This window comes from Macaca fascicularis, chromosome 15, assembly GCF_037993035.2.
Source record: "Macaca fascicularis isolate 582-1 chromosome 15, T2T-MFA8v1.1".
NCBI classification, from domain to species: domain Eukaryota; kingdom Metazoa; phylum Chordata; class Mammalia; order Primates; family Cercopithecidae; genus Macaca; species Macaca fascicularis.
The window spans coordinates 108,685,603-108,703,743 of record NC_088389.1 but is presented as its reverse complement, the minus strand read 5'-3'; the positions used below and the strand labels follow the sequence as shown (position 1 = coordinate 108,703,743).

Here is an 18,141-nt window from a genome sequence, read left to right as displayed (position 1 = left end):
CACCTGGAATCCCAGCAGTTTGGGAGACCAAGATGGGGGGATCACCTGAGGTCAGGAGTTCGAGACCAGCCTGGCCAAAATGGCCAAATCCTGTCTCTACTAAAAATACAAAAATTAACTGGGTGTGGTGGCATGCGCCTGTAATTCCAGCTACTTGGGAGCCTGAGGCAGAAGAATTGTTTGAACCCATGAGGCAGAGGTTGCAGTGAGCCTAGATCGCACCACTGCACATCAGCCTGGGTGACAGAGTGGGACTCCATCTCAAAAAAAAAAAAAAATATATATATATATATATAGGGGTATTTTTCAAATTTCAAAAGTAAAATGGTTTTATTTTGAACAAAAAATACAGATGAGCAAAAAATATAAAGTAAAAATTAGCCACAATCACCCTCCTGAGAAATACAGCTGCTGATATTTGATGCACAGCCATCTAAGCACATGTACATACTCCTATTATGTATATGTGTATATGCAAATTTTTAGAACATAATTAGGATCATCCTTTCACATCATTTGATACCTACTTTTTTATTTAACAAAGAATTTTATCTGACATTACTTTTTCCACTATTGTTAGGTATTTTTTTTTATCTGGCATGATAATTCATGGTTACTTCATATTCCATCGTATGGATATGGTATAATGTATTTAGCTAATTCTTTAATATTTGACTCCTGGGTTGTTTCCATATTTTGTGTAATCTGTTTTAATTGTGATAAACACTCCACAAATAAATATTTGTTCACATCCTGTTTATATCCTTCAGATAAATTTCTAGAAATGTCATTGGTAGGTCAATGGGTATGTGTATTTTTCAGGCTTTATTTTTCTGTTGCCAAATTTCTCTCCAGAAAAGGAATGCCAATTTATAAGATAAGATGATGCCCATTTCTTCATACTATCACTAATACTTGACAATTAATTTAAAAAGAAAAATAAATCTCCACCAAAGATTATGAATTAATACAGTTTGCAAGATGAGAATAGGAGGGCGGGGGGTTATATCCAGGAACCGGGAGATCAAAATTAAAATAATCATCTTCTAAAAGCACCAAAAAAATGGAAGAAATTAAAAACCTCAGCTGAAAATATGCGAAATAAGAACTATCCCCTTTAAATAAGAAGATATTTTTAAGGAAAGCCTTACTGCATCAGTCTTTTAAATGTACTCAATTTTTGATTTCTTGGCTATAATTAGCCGGTATTTTAAAATCTCCAATGTTTTAAGCTGTATCTTTTTCGACAAAGCACTGAGCCATTAAAATACAGAGCCATGGGAAATGTTATGCCTTTTGAGTTTGTTGATGCTCCTAACTACAACTACATTCTCAATGAATTGGGCATAAGAGTGTGACACAAAACAAGATTTGTCTCCAATTTTGCAACAATTACTATGAGATGGCTGTGTCATCATTTTCAGTCCCTGCTTGAGAAGAAATGATGCCAGAATTGCTTTTCTAGTATGAACAATATTTGTTACATGAAGATAGAATGTCAGCAAAATAAATTATAAAGTATAAGACTTTCTACTTTTGGTCAAATTAACTGAATTGACCATTGACAAGTAGAAAAAGGCCTCTGAGGGAATTTTTTTTCCCCCGTTTTAAAGACTTCCTAAGATTTGCAAGAAATTCATCACAAAGTTTTTCTGGAAATACATTTGTATTTCTTCAAATTTTTAATAAATGTCAAATATTTTATTTTTATCAAACACATCTTCTTTTGAAAGAATAAAATTTATAACAGTTCTTGTAGCTGAGCAAGAAAGGGAATTAAATGTTTTAAAGAACAAAGTACATTTCCAGGGCTCTTCATTTTCTCACACTTTGTTAAAATATGCAAACACTTATTACTTGGCTCACAGTTATTTAAATGATCCCATGCAGACAGAAATTGAACCACATACTTACTTTGGTCAAGCAGTTCACCACAATCTATTCAAGAAATAAGTGAAGTGTTGACCATGAAGCCTGTTTTCATAACCCTAACCTTTTGCAAATCAGTTAAGAAGCCTGACTTGTAGACTGTCTACTGTTAATTAGCCAAAATATATCCCATGTTGGAGAATGTTTCTAGCTCATACTTTCTGCTGGCACTGACATGACATTTGCATGGTGCTATAGTAAAATAAATAATTCCTGCAGAATTTACTTGCTTCTTTCCCTCCCCTCTCTTTAGATTGGTTGAACTACATCTAAGTTAGAAATCTCTTCATTTAGAAAAGCTTATTATGGAGAGAAAAGCCACACGCTTCTTTCCTGTTAACATGCATGTGAAACCAGCATTTTTCTGAAACTTTCTAAGATCCTCCAAATTTGAACTATGTTTAAAATAAATGTCTTGGTAAGTGAGCACTTACTTTCTCTTGTCATTTTGCTGGTATGACTGCATCATTGCTGAAGGTCAGGAGCTGCACCCTGCACAGTCCCAGGAGCACAGCAGATGCCCTACAAATACTTAGGCATTATAAAGTGCCCAAGAAGCCCCTCCAGAAACTAAGAGTCTGTCATTTTGTCCACCAGGAGGAGATGACAGGGTGGCTTTTTACTTACCTTACTTAAAACTAAATTTCCCAAATTCATCTGAGATAAACATGCCTTTTGATATCATTCAGCTGTTTGACATTATTACGTATTTGAATGCACACAGATGCCTTTATCCCCCCAGGAGAGCTAAATTGTAATAACTCTGCTTGGGGAGTGTCAGTTTGCCAACAAGTATCTAAAAGTATGAATTTGAAGAAGGGTACGAATTTGAAGAAAAGTACAAATTTGAAGAGAGGTAAGATGACCACCCTAACAGCCAGGGCATGCTTAGAATTCCTTGGATTCAGTCATGAGCTTAAGGTGCCACTGCTGTGGAGCTTCTGTAACGACACCATCCCACAGAATCAGCCCTGTCATGTCCATGCTCCTCCTTCTCAAGCTCTCAGTTGGAACAGGACTGCTAGTCTGCTGAAGATTAAGCCCCATCAGAATTTCCAGAGAAATAGAAGCTTGGACTCCAGGTGAAGTTATAGTTAAATGCCTTGAATTTTCTCCCCTTGACAGCATCTCCTCTTTAGAATTTAGCATTTGTCATTACCTGGTAGCCACTGCTAATGCTCACGGAAATTCTCGTTTCTCCTGTTTCCAGTCACATGGTCCACTGAAGTTAAGCATGGCCATGTGACTTGGTTTGGCCAAGGAAATGTGAGCAGAAGTGAATGCATCCCTCCCAACTAGAGCATTTAAGTGTCAGTGCTGCACTGTCCAGTTCTCTCTTTGCCCCCTGCCTCAACTATAGATGATGTAGATCATTAACCTGGGATTCCAGGGTGAGGACAATGTGGTTTGGAACCCTCCTGTGACATGCGGTGACCAGGCAGTGGAGGAAGAAGTATAATTTTGTTGTAAGCCATTTAGATTTCAGGGTTATTTATTACCGCAGCATAGCCTAACCCAATCTAACTGACATGCCTCCCCCTAACTGGGATTTGTACTCCAGATCATTTCTTCATTTATGTGAGCCCCAAGTCAGCACTTTTTCTCATTCTGTAAGAGTGGGCCCAGGCCTAAACCTGTTTCTTTGCTTCCTTGTCTAACTCTAGCCACTTCCTGTTTGTACAGGCTGGCTCCCTGCTTCTGAACTCTAGTCTGAGCTAACCCTATGGACGATCTTATGTGTAATTCTTGTCTACCTATTCCCTCCAGAGTACTCATTCTGGATTCCACCCAGCCAGCTCCTTCCATATGCTAGAGCAATGCTACCTTTATTTATGCTCCTGTTCCTTCCCATAGCCCTGGACGGTCACAGCTCCTGCTGTGCCCGGGGGATGCTGAATCTGATCATAGCTGTGCCTTTATGCTCAGTCATGCAGCTCGAACGGCTCCTGCAATGCACACCTAGTGTCCTTTAGTGGTTGCAGGTCTGGGCCTTGGCTTCCTCTGCTGTTTGCCCTATGCTACCAGGTGGCATCTCTTCCAGAGTAAACACTGTAAGTGTGGCAGTGGCCAGGCGGGAGGAGAAGACCAACACAGCAGGCTGTGGCAGACGGTAAGAATCACGGAGTTTGTTTAAGATGAAGAAACAGGACTATCTCCTCTATTTTGGTAAATTTCCAGTTTTGAAATAAGTCTATAAAAGTATTCTTTGTTATGATGAGAATCCCCTGTCCTACTCATTACAGTTCTGACTGGAATATCAATTCAGGGATGCTCACAAAGATTTAAGACAAGGGGCTGGGTGCAGTGGCTCACACCTGTAATATCAACACTTTGGAAGACTGAGCCAAAAGGTTGACTTCAGCCCAGGTGTTTGAAGCCACCTGGGCAACATAGTGAACCCCCACCTCTACAAAAACTAAAAAAATCTAGCTAGGCATGGCGTATTCCTATAGTCCCAGCTACTCTGGAGGCTGAGGTGGGAGGATAGCCTGAGCCCAGGAGGCCAAGGCTACAGTGAACTGTAATTGAGCCACTGCACTCCAGCCTGTGTGAGGGAGCAAGACCCTGTCTCAAAAAAAAAAAGATTTTAGACAAAAGATATCCGTGATAGTGTGTGCTACTTATAATAGTGAGAAAAGGAAGGGCATGGCGACTCGCACCTGTAATCCCAGCACTTTGGGATGCTGAGGTGGGGGGACCACCTGAGGTCAGGAGTTTGAGACCAGCCTCAACAACACGATGAAACCCTGTCTCTAATAAAAATACAAAATTAGCCAGGCGTGGTGGTGAATGCCTGTAATCCCGGCTACTTGGGAGGCTGAGGCAGGAGAATCGCTTGAAACTGGGAGGCGGCGGTTGCAGTGAGCCAAGATCACGCCATTGCACTCCAGCCTGGGCAACAAGAGTGAAACTCCGTCTCAAAAAAAAAAAAAAAAAAAAAGTGAGAAGAATAAGTCAATGTGCACCAAAGGGAGAAAGGTGAATATAGATTATTAAATGCTCATACGATGAAATAACATCATGTTATAAAATATGGATAAGAAAAAAACATGTTAGATTACTAAGTAAAAAGAGCAGAAATTCAAAATATGTATTTAATTATATTTTTAAAAATTCATGTTTACTTTGTAAGCATATAACAAGAATAAGATAGACAAGTGATATATATAGCAAAATACTGACCATGGTGGTCTTCAGCGTATTTCATTTTCCTCCTTAATACTTTTTGTATTTCCCAAATTTTGTATAATTAGCATGTGCCATTTCTAATCAGAAAATCCTGTTATGCAATATGATAGGAAACATGGTATTTACTTTGGATATGGTCTCCACTATTATGCTGAGACTTACTCCCCATCTGCCCTTCCTTTACAATCAAGTATCATCAGATATTCTAACAGGTTCCTTTCCTTTTGTGTGTGTGTGTGTGTGTGTGTGTGTGTGTGTGTGTGTGTTGTTCCACTTTTCATAAGAAAATTTTAAAAAATTACTATATACTAACAATTACCATACAGAATAAAATATGGAGAGTTCCAGAAATGTTTTTCTGGGGTTGAATTTTATATCCTGGAAGCAATATTAATACTTTTGAAACTTCATGTTTTTTTTTTTTTTTTTTTTAAAAACTCACCTATAAGTAAAGCTTTGGAACAATACATCCATTTGGGTTTGGTACCTTTTTAGCTCAGAAATGTCTTTATTTGGAGAAAAACCAAAAGGTGAGGACCAGGCGTGGTGGCTTATGACTGTAATCCCAGCACTTTGGGAGTCAGAGGCAGGTGGATCACTTGAGGTCGGGAGTTTGACACCAGCCTGGCCAACATGGTGAAGCCCTGTCTCTACTAAAAATACAAAAAGTAGCTGGGCATGGTGGCGCATGCCTGTAGTCTCAGCTACTCAGGAGGCTGAGGCAGGAGAACCCCGAATCCCTTGAACCCAGGAGGTGGAGATTGCAGTGAGCCGAGATCGCACCACTGCATACCAGCCTGGGCAACAGAGTGAGATTTCGTCTCAAAAAAAAAAAAAAAAAAAAAAAAGAAGTATAAATGTTTAATATTGAAGAAATCTAAAGTCTTTGGAAACTTGTTTTAAGTCAATCCAGAACTAGTACTTACTAAGCTGACCGTGCTTGGAAAGGGAAGAAAAGAATTGTCAGGCACAGGTCCTTCTGCCAGCTTCCTCCAAACAGCACATGGGGCCATTTGGTGCCCAGTGCAGGTATGGCCCATCTCCAGCTCCCAGGACCAATTCAGGACTGTCTGACTCTAGTCCTGTTTTCTGGGGATCAGCATCAGATTCACTGTGATGAATCTCAACTCTGAGGTAGTGCACCAGATTTGGCCCCTACCTGTTAGTTCTATCTGCTAACCTGCCCTGCCTTGTGGCCAACTTTTTTTTTTTTTTTTTTTTTTTTGAGACAGAGTCTCACTCTGTTGCCCAGGCTGAAGTGCAGTGGCGTGATCTCAGCTTAATGCAAGCTCCGCCTCCTCAGTTCACGCTATTCTCCTGCTTCAGCCTCCCAAGTAGCTGGGACAACACGTGCCTGCCACCACGCCTGGCTAATTTTTTGTATTTTTAGTAGAGATGTGGTTTCACCATGTTAACGAGGATGGTCTCGATCTCCTGACCTCCTGATCCACCTGCCTCGGACTCTCAAAGTGCTGGGATTATAGGTGTTAGCCACCACGCCCAACCATGCTCAACTTTCTTGATACTAACTTGAGTCCTTCCGATCACAGACTTCTTCCTCTGAATAAAACGACTTCATACATGCATGAATAAAAAGAATGAATGGGGTTATTGGAGCTGTAAGCTCATATGGTTGTAATCCTTACACACTGTGTAACACTGAACTGCTGTGGGCAGAATCTAGAGCAGGATCTATCTTGTCAGGCCTCAGTGGGCAAAGTAGCATGATCCTCGACTGCTGTTGAACTCTCTCCCATTATCTTGATACTAAGTCTACTGGGTCCTAGTAATCCCATAGTTAGGTCAAGGAGTTTGAGGTTCCTTTGCAAAGAAATGTCTATTTTAGTCTAAGTTGACAGATGTGGCCTAAGAATAAATAACATTAAATCATTTGAATATGCTGCATTGGGGAGACACAAGTTATTTCCATTTTACCAATATTCAGCCTTCTATATAGTCAGGGCACCAACCTCCTGCAGATCGATCTGACATTGAGGTATTTCTCACGGAGAAGAGAAGAGAATGATCCTGGAATCCTCAGATAACCTTTCTTTTTCTACTCCTGCCTTGAAGAAGTTTAGAATCTGTAGTCCTGGAATTGCAGTTAGTGGAATTGGCAGCCTTGCACCTATCCCTGTAGAAAGATGTACACTGAAATAAATACCTTTGGCACAATGACATGGCTTAGATGGCATTTCAGAGCTAACAACAGGCATCTCAGCAATCTGCCATCTCATTGACATTCCACCACATGCCTCAAAATTCTTCAGGCAGGCCCTACTAAAAAATCTTGCAAGGCATGTACTTCAGGTAAATTCTAACCATAATTTAGGTGCATTTGAGTGATTCCAGATCTTCAGATATTCATCACTTGGCAGGACAAAGAGTCCAAAAGAAATAGTGTGTGATGACTTTTAAAAGACTTGAACAATGAATGGTCAGGAAGAGTTCTCAGGAAATTGCTTTACTCTTACTTAATCCAGCTCTTAGTTTTTAAAATTAATTCAAATGTACTATATTTGAAGATTTCCTCTACAAGTACAGTAGTAGCAAATGCACAGCATGTAACCTGTGACATAACAAGATAGATACTAAAAAGGACTCTATATCTTCCTGGGGAGCAATTTTTCCCCCAAGTAATTGGTAACATCCTTTTCTTGATCTCTGCAAAATGTCACCATTGAGATCTAATCTTCACGAAGCTGAGCACTTTTCTTGAATTCCCTGTGAATGAACGAAAGGGAAGGTTTAGCCAGTAGAATTTTTATTCGCTTTGGGCAAGCTACATTCCTAGATGCAAAGAGTTAAAAGGGTATGTGGGGCATCTGCAGAATAAAGTTTTGGAAATGCCTATAGAACAAGATCAAGGTTTTCTTAAACTATAGGGTCTGGTGGATTTGCATTAAAAGGAAGCCTGGAATATTTTGGATTGTACTGTCAAGCAGACTTTTCACTGAATTATGGGTTTTATTAGAACGCCCCAAAATAAAGAGCAGCTCGTTCTTTAGACTTCCAGCTTTTAAAAACTCAGCTTATGGTTTACAATTTAGTTATAATAAAATCCTGGTTACAATGATTTGTAGATAGACACATAGATTTATAAAAGTCTCCGAAATTATTAAAGCCTCAGAGTAGTTTATAATGATGGAAAAACCTCCCAAAATTAGTTAGAAAAAAATCACCAGCATTTTGACACAAACCCATTCATAATTTTACAATCAGTACTTGTGTTTTAGCAAAGATGGGGGAATGAGACTTTTTATATGTTGCTGGTGGGTATAAATTGCTACCAACTTTCTGGAGAAAAATTGGCACTATATATCAAAAGCTTTAAAAAAGTGCATGTTCTTTGGCCCAATAATTCTACTCTGTGGAATTTATTTTAGGGACATGAAGATACACACACAGATTGATATACAAGTATTGTTCATTGCAGCATCATTCATAATGAAAAAGAATTGAAACAACATAAATGTCTAAGAAGACAGTATTGTTTGAACAGATTATTATAAATTCAAGCAATGGAACACCAAGCAGGCACTAAAATAATCTTGGAAGCATATTTAATAAATAAAAAAATCAGGGGAAGAACAAAGGACTAAATGCATAAATATTTATTATAGAAGTAATACTCGAAACAAATATCTATCAATAATGGACTGGTTGGGTCCCGAAGTTTGAGGCTTGAGCCCAAGGGTTCAAGACTACAGTGAGTTACAGTTGTGCCACTGCACTCCAGCCTAGGAAAAAGAGCAAGACCTTGTCTTAATAATAATAATAATAATAATGGACTGCTTAAGAAATTGTGGGGAATCTGTAATAGAATGCTACGCAGTGTCAAAAAGAAAGAGTATATGATAGGGACCCATCTCTGATACATTGTGAGTAGAACAGTAAATTACAGAATAGGTTGCATAGTATGCAACCATTTGTGTAACAAAAATATACATTTATGTCTATCTATGCACAGGAATTTCTGGAAGTCTGCCAAAGAAACTAGTCACACTGGCTGCCTCTGGGGAAGTGAGAGGTGGGTTGGGGGTGGGAGGGAGACTTACTTCTTGTGTAAAATTGAAAAAAAAAATGGAAGAAAATGATGCAGGGGGAAAAGCACATAAAAAATGTCTCAAGGTCTAATGGGACAGCAGGTGAGGAAGGAGAGCTAGCTTGGTTCTAGTGAGCACTGAGCCTAGTACTGGCCTAGTCCTAAACGGGACTGCCTTTACTTCCCTGTCTGGATGTGTAATTATGGCTACATCATCCACTTACTGGCTGAGGCTTGCACATGTAATTAGTTTTATTGCTGTAACTCAGTTGTTCTCAATCTTGCTTGCATATTGGAATACCTGGAGGCATAAAAAAATATAAAAACATACCAAGCTCCACCCCAGACCAATTAAATCCAAGTATCTGGAGTAAGAATCTGGCATCCAGTATGGTTTAAAGGCTCCCCAGGTGATGCTAATGTGCAGCCAGGGGTCAGAATCATTGTTTTAATTTGGGGCCTTGATTTGATTGAAAATGCAAATGCTCCTACAAGGTCTCTGTAATTTACTATCAGTAAGTTATGGACTTCCTGAGAATAGGTAAAAGGTTAAATGAACACTGATCCTTTCAAAAAGATGAACACAAATGTTGAGGTCAGGAAAGGTGGAGACCAAGGAAGGGGAATCAGGAAAAGAAAATTCAGAGTGAGAGAACCCATGTCCTAGTCCGGCGTCTGGCACTTCTTTTTATTTTTAATTTTTTCGAGACAAGGTCTCACTCTGTCACCCAGGCTGGAGTGTAGTGGTGTGATCTCAGCTCCCTGCAGCCTTGACCTCTCAAGTTCAAGCAATCCTCTCACCTCAGCCTCCCGAGGAGTTGGGACTACAGGCACACGCCACCATGCCTGGCTGATCTAAAATTTTTTTTTTTTTTTTTTTTTGTAGAGGAGAGGTTTCACTATGTTTCCCAGGCTGATCTCAAACTCCTGGGCTTAAGGGATCCTCCCACCTCAGCCTTCCAAAGTGCTGAGATTACAGGTGTGAGCCACCACACCCAGCCTCTGCCACTTCTTGGCTGCACGGCCTAGATCAATTTATAGACCCTCTCAGTGTGATCCTCTGTGGCAACTGTATTAGTGCAGAGGTTTTGAAAATGGCCTCAGAGAAGAGGAAAGAGGAAAGACGTGGAGATTCCATGTCACCTTTACCCTTTTGTAGACTGGCTTTTCAGTACACTTTACTTTTAATAAATGATTGCCAGATTTAAAAAAATTCCTAAATCACATAGCATCTGACGTCTCTTTAGTCTAAGATCTTTGCTTCTAAATGTAAGCCAAATAGTGAGCCTAAATGTAATGCTTTCTGTATTTTTCTCATCATTTTGAGTGTTGGAGAGACTGTGGAAACTTCTACTGCTTTCATTTGGACAACCAATGGCTTTTCAACCAAGTTCTTTTGTTCTAGTTCCATAGGCAGCAATAATATATATTTTTAAGCGGTAAAGAATAAATAGCCCCCCACTGCTCATTCCTTCCCTAGAGTGAGAAGTTCTCCAGTTTGTAGGCCAACTCATGCATAACTTCTATACCAGAGCTGGGACCGGGTGAGGCATTTGCCTTGGGTGCAAAATATAAGTAGCATCAAAAATCTCAGTAATCAGGATAGGTAATATTTTAATGTAATACTTTAAAAATCTATATTAATGCAAAAACCCCATGATAAACAAATAATCAACATTTTATTTATTTGTCTTTTTGAGACAGGGTCTCTACCTGCCCAGGCTGGAGGCGGGATCTCGGCTGTCTGCAACCTCTGCCTCCTAGGCTCAAGCAATCCTACTGCCTCAGGCTCCAGAGTAGCTGGGACTACAGACATGTGCCACTACGCCTGACTAATTTTTAAATTTTCTGTAGAGACAGGGTTTCACTATGTTGCCCAGGCTGGTCTTGAACTCCTAGGCTCACATGATCCACCTACCTCAGCCTCCCAACATGCGGGGATTACAGGCGTGAACCACTGTGCCCAGCCCAACATTTTAAATAGAGACAAGATCACTAACAGTTCTGTGCCGTAACAGACAAAGCCTAAGCCAACCAACCAACCAAACAAACAAAAAATCTTCACTCATCTCATCTTCTTCCAGACCCGATTCCATATTGTCCAATGCACTCACCTCAAAGCTAACATTTAGGAATTTGTATAAGAATGTATAGCTGGAAAACATTAACAAGTTTGGAAGAAGTATTCGGAAATTTTGTGGCTCAAATAGATTTTGGTAGGCCGAAGAGACAGAAAAAGACAAGAGAAAAAATAAAGCAATAGAGAACACTTTGGTATCTAAATTTGTGGTTAGGAGAAGATATTTTATATTTATCTAAAATTTAAAAGCGATTACCTTTTTTAACATCTTGATAAAATTCAGAATGGGAGGATGAAAAATTTAGAAGGATAACAAACTGAAAAATTCATATTAAGACCATTTCAATCATTGAGAAGGCGGAACAGGCACTTTAATTACTTATGTGTTTTCCATCAGCACGTGCTGTGTTTCATTAATTTATCACACACTGAGCAATTAACAACTCTGACTATGTATCTTGTCAAGATCTTCAATGTATAACCTGCATGTGGTCTGAAATGAATTGGTGATAGGAATATCAACTTTCCTACAAAGTTGATTTAGGTGGAATTAATATAGGCTTTCATCTGGGTTTTGAACAAAAATATTGCTTCCCAACTTTCTGAATACTCTAGTGATGGCTAATTTTCCTTGGTGAACTCATTGGAGGCAAGATTTTGAAGCACAGGGTGGAAAAACATTTTACAGAGGGAGACAAGCTTTGGTGCACACCATCTGGCTAAGAAAAAAAAAAAAGAGAGAGACAGACTGTCATGTGGCCAACATGTGGCTTCTTTTACTGGACGATCTAATTTTCACTCATTTAACAAACGTTTATTAAGCATCTATTATACTACTGGCATTGTTCTAGGTGCTGGATTCAGGAGTGAACAAAACAGACAAAAATCTTAGCCTTATTGAGCTTTACATGAGAAATCATCAAAAGGAGATGAACGTAATGGGATAAATGATTATTTGATTTAGAAACATACAACAAAAACTGAGAAATAAATCAATTCCCTTGATCAACCTGACATGAGTAATGCCCAAATCCAGTCCTCTTCCAGCTCACTGTGTTAGGTCAGAGGCCCACTTCCAATGTCCACAGGTATGGCATGTTACTAAAAGCAGAGTGTAAATTGATCTAAGTGGTGCTGAAAGGGGAAGTAAATTAGGCTGGTGGGAAGCACTGTCATTGGAATACAAGCCTGGGCTTGCTAGATCATGACCAATAACTTCAGATTTTTATGTGAATCTCTTGACATTTTTGTGCTGGCAGCTAATTAAAAAACCTCAATAGTACCACTGAATCAAAAACAACACTTCTGCAGGCTAAAGACCACGAGTTTACACTCTTGGTCTTAGGTTTGAGTTCAGCAAAGCCGGAAAGTCTTCAAGGATAGGGGGGGTCCAATTTGTAGTAAGTGCAGGGCAGTTAAGAAAACTCCTAAACTAGCTAAATCATCCTTGATCTGCTGGGTCCCAAATAGATGTTTTTTAAAATTTTTAAATAAAAAGAGTCCCACTGTCATCCAGCCTGGAGTGCACTGGCACGATCTTGGCTCACTATAGGCTCTGCCTCCCGGGTTCAAGCTATTCTCCCGCCTCAGCCTCATGAGTAGCTGGGATTACAGGTGTGCGCCACCACACCTGGCTAATTTTTGTATTTTTAGTAGAGACAGGGTTTCACCATGCTGGCCAGACTGGTCTCAAACTTCTGATCTCAAGTGATCAGCCTGCCTTGGCCTCCCAAAGTGTTGGGATTACAGGTGTGAGCCACCATACCTGGCCCCAAATAGATTTAGATCATGATTTTGGGTGACCTGACATCTTACTCTCTGATTTTAGTACATATTCATTCATTTGTTTATTCATTCATCAAACATTAGCTTCTCTGGCTGAAACACTATTCTACTCAACTTAAAATGAGCTCCCATCTGACAAGCCTCTTAGAGTCTTCCAGTCTCCTGGGACTTTGGTGGCCCTTCAAACTGTAAAGTACAGTGCTTCCCTTGATATTGCCAACCCTGGATAAGCACAAGATAGATATATTTGATTGGAATAAGAGTATTACCCGGGTGCATTTTCTGAGCTTGGTAAAGGAAAGATGTCACTGAGGTACTATGCTTCATTTAGATTCTAGAATATCTGCTACATGACTTGTAATGTGGATATTTTCTCTTTTAGAAGATGCTTCATCCTAGTTTTTCATCTTCAACATGTTGGCCCTGCTCTTCTTTCCACTGGACAGTTCCACTTAAGAATCTCAGTTTTTCTGCTGTTACAAGAATGTTCCTGTAGGTGGTGCCATTTGCAGCTCTCAGCGTCTCCCTGTGTCGGCTTCTCTTTCTTTCCCAGGAGCAAATCCACTTTATTACTTGGCCAGACAGCTCTTTCCCAGCTCTTGTAGGGTCTACAATGCTCTTCAGGCTGATTTCTAAATGGTCTTCTGGGTGACCAGCGTGTGTCTCCTCATACTTTGGGCTAATTTGAATGGCAGCTTAGGGAACTGCTTCTCTTGAACTCTGCTAGCAATCCATTTTCCGTACTGTATGTTAGCAATGAGTGCTTCTCATTTTGTATTGTTTATTCTTTGAAGCGCATGGCCCGTCTCACCAAATAGATTATAAAGCCTTTAAGGGCTTTGTATGCCTCAGGCATCTGGGATAATACACTGCCTGGGACAGGCAGTCTGCAAGTGTGCGTTTGTTGACGATGTAGGTGGTAGCATTCTTTTGTTTATTCATTATTTACTGAGTAGCTGTTCTAGGCTAGGCTCTCTTTCTGGTGCCTTGCAAACAGTTATGAAAAACAAGGTCCCTGCTCTCAAGAAGCTCCTAATTCAGAGGGGGAGAGGGCAGAGAGAAAGAGAACACTAGAGAATGACAGTGAGATGGTACATATGAAGCAGCCATGCTAAGTGACTGGGAACAAGAGAGGTACTGTATATTGCCTGTGTCTGATTACCTCTATGGGCCTTTCCTTCCCCAGGAGATCCTTTTAGAAGAGCACAGCCTTTTCATTCTTTGACTGCAGAACCACTCCTTAAGACTAAACTATGCCTTTTACTGTTTTTCTTTTCCAATCCCCAAAGGACAGGGTGATACGATCGTGGGGTTGGAGATCCATCTCAGGATACCATAGAAAAGGTGACAGTCTTCCTATTTTTCTCTGAAGTTCAATGTTCCTTGGGTATTGCAATTTGCTTTTCAGCTCATTAGTCCTTGAATTCTCAAAATGGTTTATCATCTTACTGTCTGTGTGAGGTGACATGGAATTGCTGATTTACTTTAAGGTGATGTAGGTACCTATTTATTGAAAACCTTTTCATTCTTTAACATGCATCTCAATGCCCCTTTTCCTGCCATATCTTTTCCAGTTCTCCCCTTCCTTTTTATACCTTTATATTGTTACTTCTATCCCAAATTTTATACAAATTTTTAGTCTTTCATTATAGCTGCTTAGAGCCTCATTCTAAGACTATAAGCCTATGGAGGGTAAGGACTGTATTTTATTCATTTTAGTATCACTCTTATCCTGCACCTTCACCTGTTATTTACACATAGTAGGCAATGAATAAATGCTTGTTGACTGAATGAACTGGGATTTGTAACGTGATCCCTGTTTAGTTGCATGTTTTAGAGTATGTGCTTGTAGAACATGGTCAACTGTCAGTTGTTTCTGCATGGGTTCTATTTGTTTGACTTAGTCTCTAGGAATATTTGCTTGGCAAATGCTCTCCAGATAATATGAAAAGGTTTTTGGATAGATCTGGGCTCAGACTTGGAATTTCTTTTCCTGTTTCCTTCTTGACACCCATATATGGCTTTATCACTGTAGCATGCTGGTTTTTCTTACTTCCTGATTTCTCCCCAGTATTTGAAACATTCTCCTATTGATTCATTGTATCCATTCAAATATCTAAGTGCCAGGGAGTGTTTCTGATGTTGGGGGGAAACAGGGGGGACAAAACAGACTCTGACTGTATCTACAGCCTGCTGAAACAGGCAAATTCATCAAATAATAGGACAACTCAGTAAAAACAGATGACCCGATAGCCTGATGACTCATTTTAAAAGACATTTTTGAAAGTCTCAGAGGATCCTTGGGTAGGAAACCAGACACTTGAAGCTTTCTGTCACTTGGTTTTTCATTGTTTTGTGTCTCTCCAAAGCTCATATACAGACATATATTAGGAGGATGCAAACTTAAAATTTTTTCTCCTGAAGCTACTATTTTTGCACACTGAATTTCAATCTTTAATTTCTTTAGTCACTTGATTTTAAATTTTAATTTCATTGCAAGTCTAGCTGTTCTTTGTAGGCATTCACATACAAGGGTTGAGGTTTGCCCTCTCTGCTCTCCAGGCCAAGGTGAAATTTAATTATTTTCTAGGTTTTAAAGAGAGAACCTAAAATGTACATTTTGTATCTTGACTTGCTTGATTTAAATTCTGGTTTAGAGTGTATGTGTGTGAAAGGGTGGAGTAATGGCAAATGAAAGAAAGAAGGAAGTTACACACCTGTTGTCTAAGAACCCTATATGAATTCTTGATCTGTAGCAAAAGCAAAGTCATGACCATACCTTACACTCTGAATCAGCAGGTTGCACCAGGGACACTTCAGAGAACACATGAAACGTGAAAAAGCGGTTCTCGTCATAAAAGACAATTTTCTTTGAAGATCTCAGGTTCCTTTAAGGCAGGAAGCAGTATGAGTTTCACCTCCTGGACCTGATTGAACGAGATTATTTTCGTGTGCTATTTATCAGCAGACGATCACAATGAAATATGCACACGACACTTAACTGCCTCAATCAAATATTGCAAACCAAAAAAACTAGAATGCCACTTTGCTGGGGCCACCTTAGTTTCTCTTCTATTTCATTGTTTCCTTTCCGTTTATTTCATATTATTTAACATTTTCCCATAAGTCATCCATAATTCAATCTCAGTCTAGAAGGGTAAATTCGATTACTCGGCGGTTAAACATTGTGTGCCTTGTCAGAAACAAGAGAACTTGTGAAACAAAAACAAAAACAACTTAAAAAAAAAACAGAAACAACCAACCACCACCAAAAAAACAAAGGCATGAAAAGTTGGAACCTATCGGGAGGCTGCTGGAAACTTGGGCAGCTTCCTTTCTCTGCTCAGGATTTAGATTTCTATCTCGTTACTTTGCGGACAGCTTCGCCTGTGAATCTCCCCCTGTGCCTCCGGGCACCGGTGCCAATTCCTTCCCTTCCCCAGTTGCCCCCCACAGTATAGAGGATCTTATTTTCTAAGACTGCACCGGGGTCAGAGGTGACACGAGAGTTTCTAACCGAATGGCGTTTTAGAAATAGGAACGGGAAACACAGAAGCGGCTGAGGAGCGTCCCCGCGGAGCACACAGGCACAGCGCGGGAGCCGCGGACGCCAGCGCCGGCGCCGCAGGGAGCGCGTGCGGGGCTCCGCGGGGCCGCCTCCCGCGACTTCAGCAGGGGCCGCGGCCGCGCTCCCGGGCCGGTGGGCTGAGGCAGGCAGAGACCGCCATTTTCCCGCCTCACCACGCCCGGCCGGACGGCAACCGCAGGTCGGCGGCGGTCCTAGCACGCAACGGCGACCGCCGGCTCGGGCTGCACGTCGGCGGCCGGGGGCGGCCGTGACCGCGGCGCCAGCGGGCTCTGCCGAGGGTACGGGAGCAGTGGGCGTCCGCAGAGCCCGAGAGAGCCGGCCCAGCCCGGGAGCCGCGCGGGCGAGGCGAGAGCCGCACTGGGAGGCGCGCCGCGGCGGCCGCGAGCCCAGGAAAGCCTTCCAGGAGGGGCCGGGCGGCACCGCCTCCCGGCTCCCCTCCTCCCGCGCCCGTCCCCTCCGCCTCCTCCCCTCCTCCTTTCGCCGCCGCCTCCTCCCTCCCGGATCTGTGCTCCAGTTCAGAGAAAGAAGAAAATGTGTGTGTGTGGCGAGGGGGAGGGCGCGCACTGAGCAGCCGCTCCGCGCCTGGCAATCGGGGCAGGGGGTGGGCGTCTGGCGGGGGCGGAGGCGGAGGCGGAGGCGGAGGAGCGCGCGGTTGCCGGGCGGGCCGGGAACCGGGTCTGCGCGCGAGCCGGGCGGTGGGCGCGGACAGGGCCGAAGGCGCCCGGGAGCCGTGTCAGGCGGCGGCGAGGAGCGGGCGCGCCGGGCGCGGGGAGCCGTCGGCGGCCGCTCGCTGCGGGGACACCCCGGTGGATGAGCTCTCGCCGCCAGGCGCACGGCGTAGGGGAGCCTCGCAGGCGGCGGCGGCGGCGGCGGCTCGGGGGGCGAGGCGGGCCGCCCGTTCCTGGGGAAGGAGGCGCGGGCGTCTGAGCGAGGCCGGGCGCGGCGGCCTTCTCTCACGCGCCCCCCGAGCCAGCGCCCGCCTCCCGCGCCCGCCTCGCTTCTCCCGTCGGCCCAGGCCATCCGCTCCCACCGCGCCCCCGGCCCACCTGGTGGCTCCGGCTCCGGCCGCTGCCCCCGCGGCGGTTCCCGGAGCTCGTCCCGGCCGCGCGCCCGGGCGGCGGGGGCTCGGCGGCTACCGCTGCCTCGGGGGAGCGAGGGCGGGAGGGTGTGTGTGCGCGCTGTGAGCAGGGGGTGCCGGCGGGGCTACAGCGGAGGCACTTTGGAAGAATGACTCTGGAGTCCATCATGGCGTGCTGCCTGAGCGAGGAGGCCAAGGAAGCCCGGCGGATCAACGACGAGATCGAGCGGCAGCTCCGCAGGGACAAGCGGGACGCCCGCCGGGAGCTCAAGCTGCTGCTGCTCGGTGAGTACCGCCCGGGGCCCCGCCGGGCCTCTGCGCCCCCAGCCCACCATCCTTGGCCCTGCGGGACAGCTGCCCTCTCGGCGTCCCCCGCCCCCCGGCGCCCCCGGCTAGCCCCTACCCTCCCGGGCGCGCCCCCGGCCACTGCCTTCACCCGCGCGGGC

At 43.1% G+C, this 18,141-nt stretch overlaps 1 protein-coding gene and 1 long non-coding RNA gene across 2 annotated transcripts in view; one reads left to right on the top strand and one right to left on the bottom strand.

Annotated features, from left to right (window-relative positions):
* Window positions 1-7,563: 7,563 nt before the first annotated feature.
* On the bottom strand, window positions 7,564-16,387 carry LOC141408676 (uncharacterized). Its single transcript, XR_012424814.1, has 2 exons — window positions 15,808-16,387; window positions 7,564-7,842 (listed from the first exon to the last, which is right to left on the bottom strand). It is a non-coding gene; the product is annotated as an uncharacterized lncRNA (long non-coding RNA).
* Window positions 16,388-17,129: 742 nt separating this feature from the next.
* GNAQ (G protein subunit alpha q) overlaps window positions 17,130-18,141 on the top strand; it is a 324,147-nt gene continuing 323,135 nt past the window's right edge. Inside the window, exon 1 of the mRNA XM_005581977.5 lies at window positions 17,130-17,980. Within this exon, the coding sequence (XP_005582034.1) occupies window positions 17,845-17,980 (136 nt within the window). The 5' untranslated portion in view covers window positions 17,130-17,844. The remainder of the gene's footprint in view (window positions 17,981-18,141) is intronic.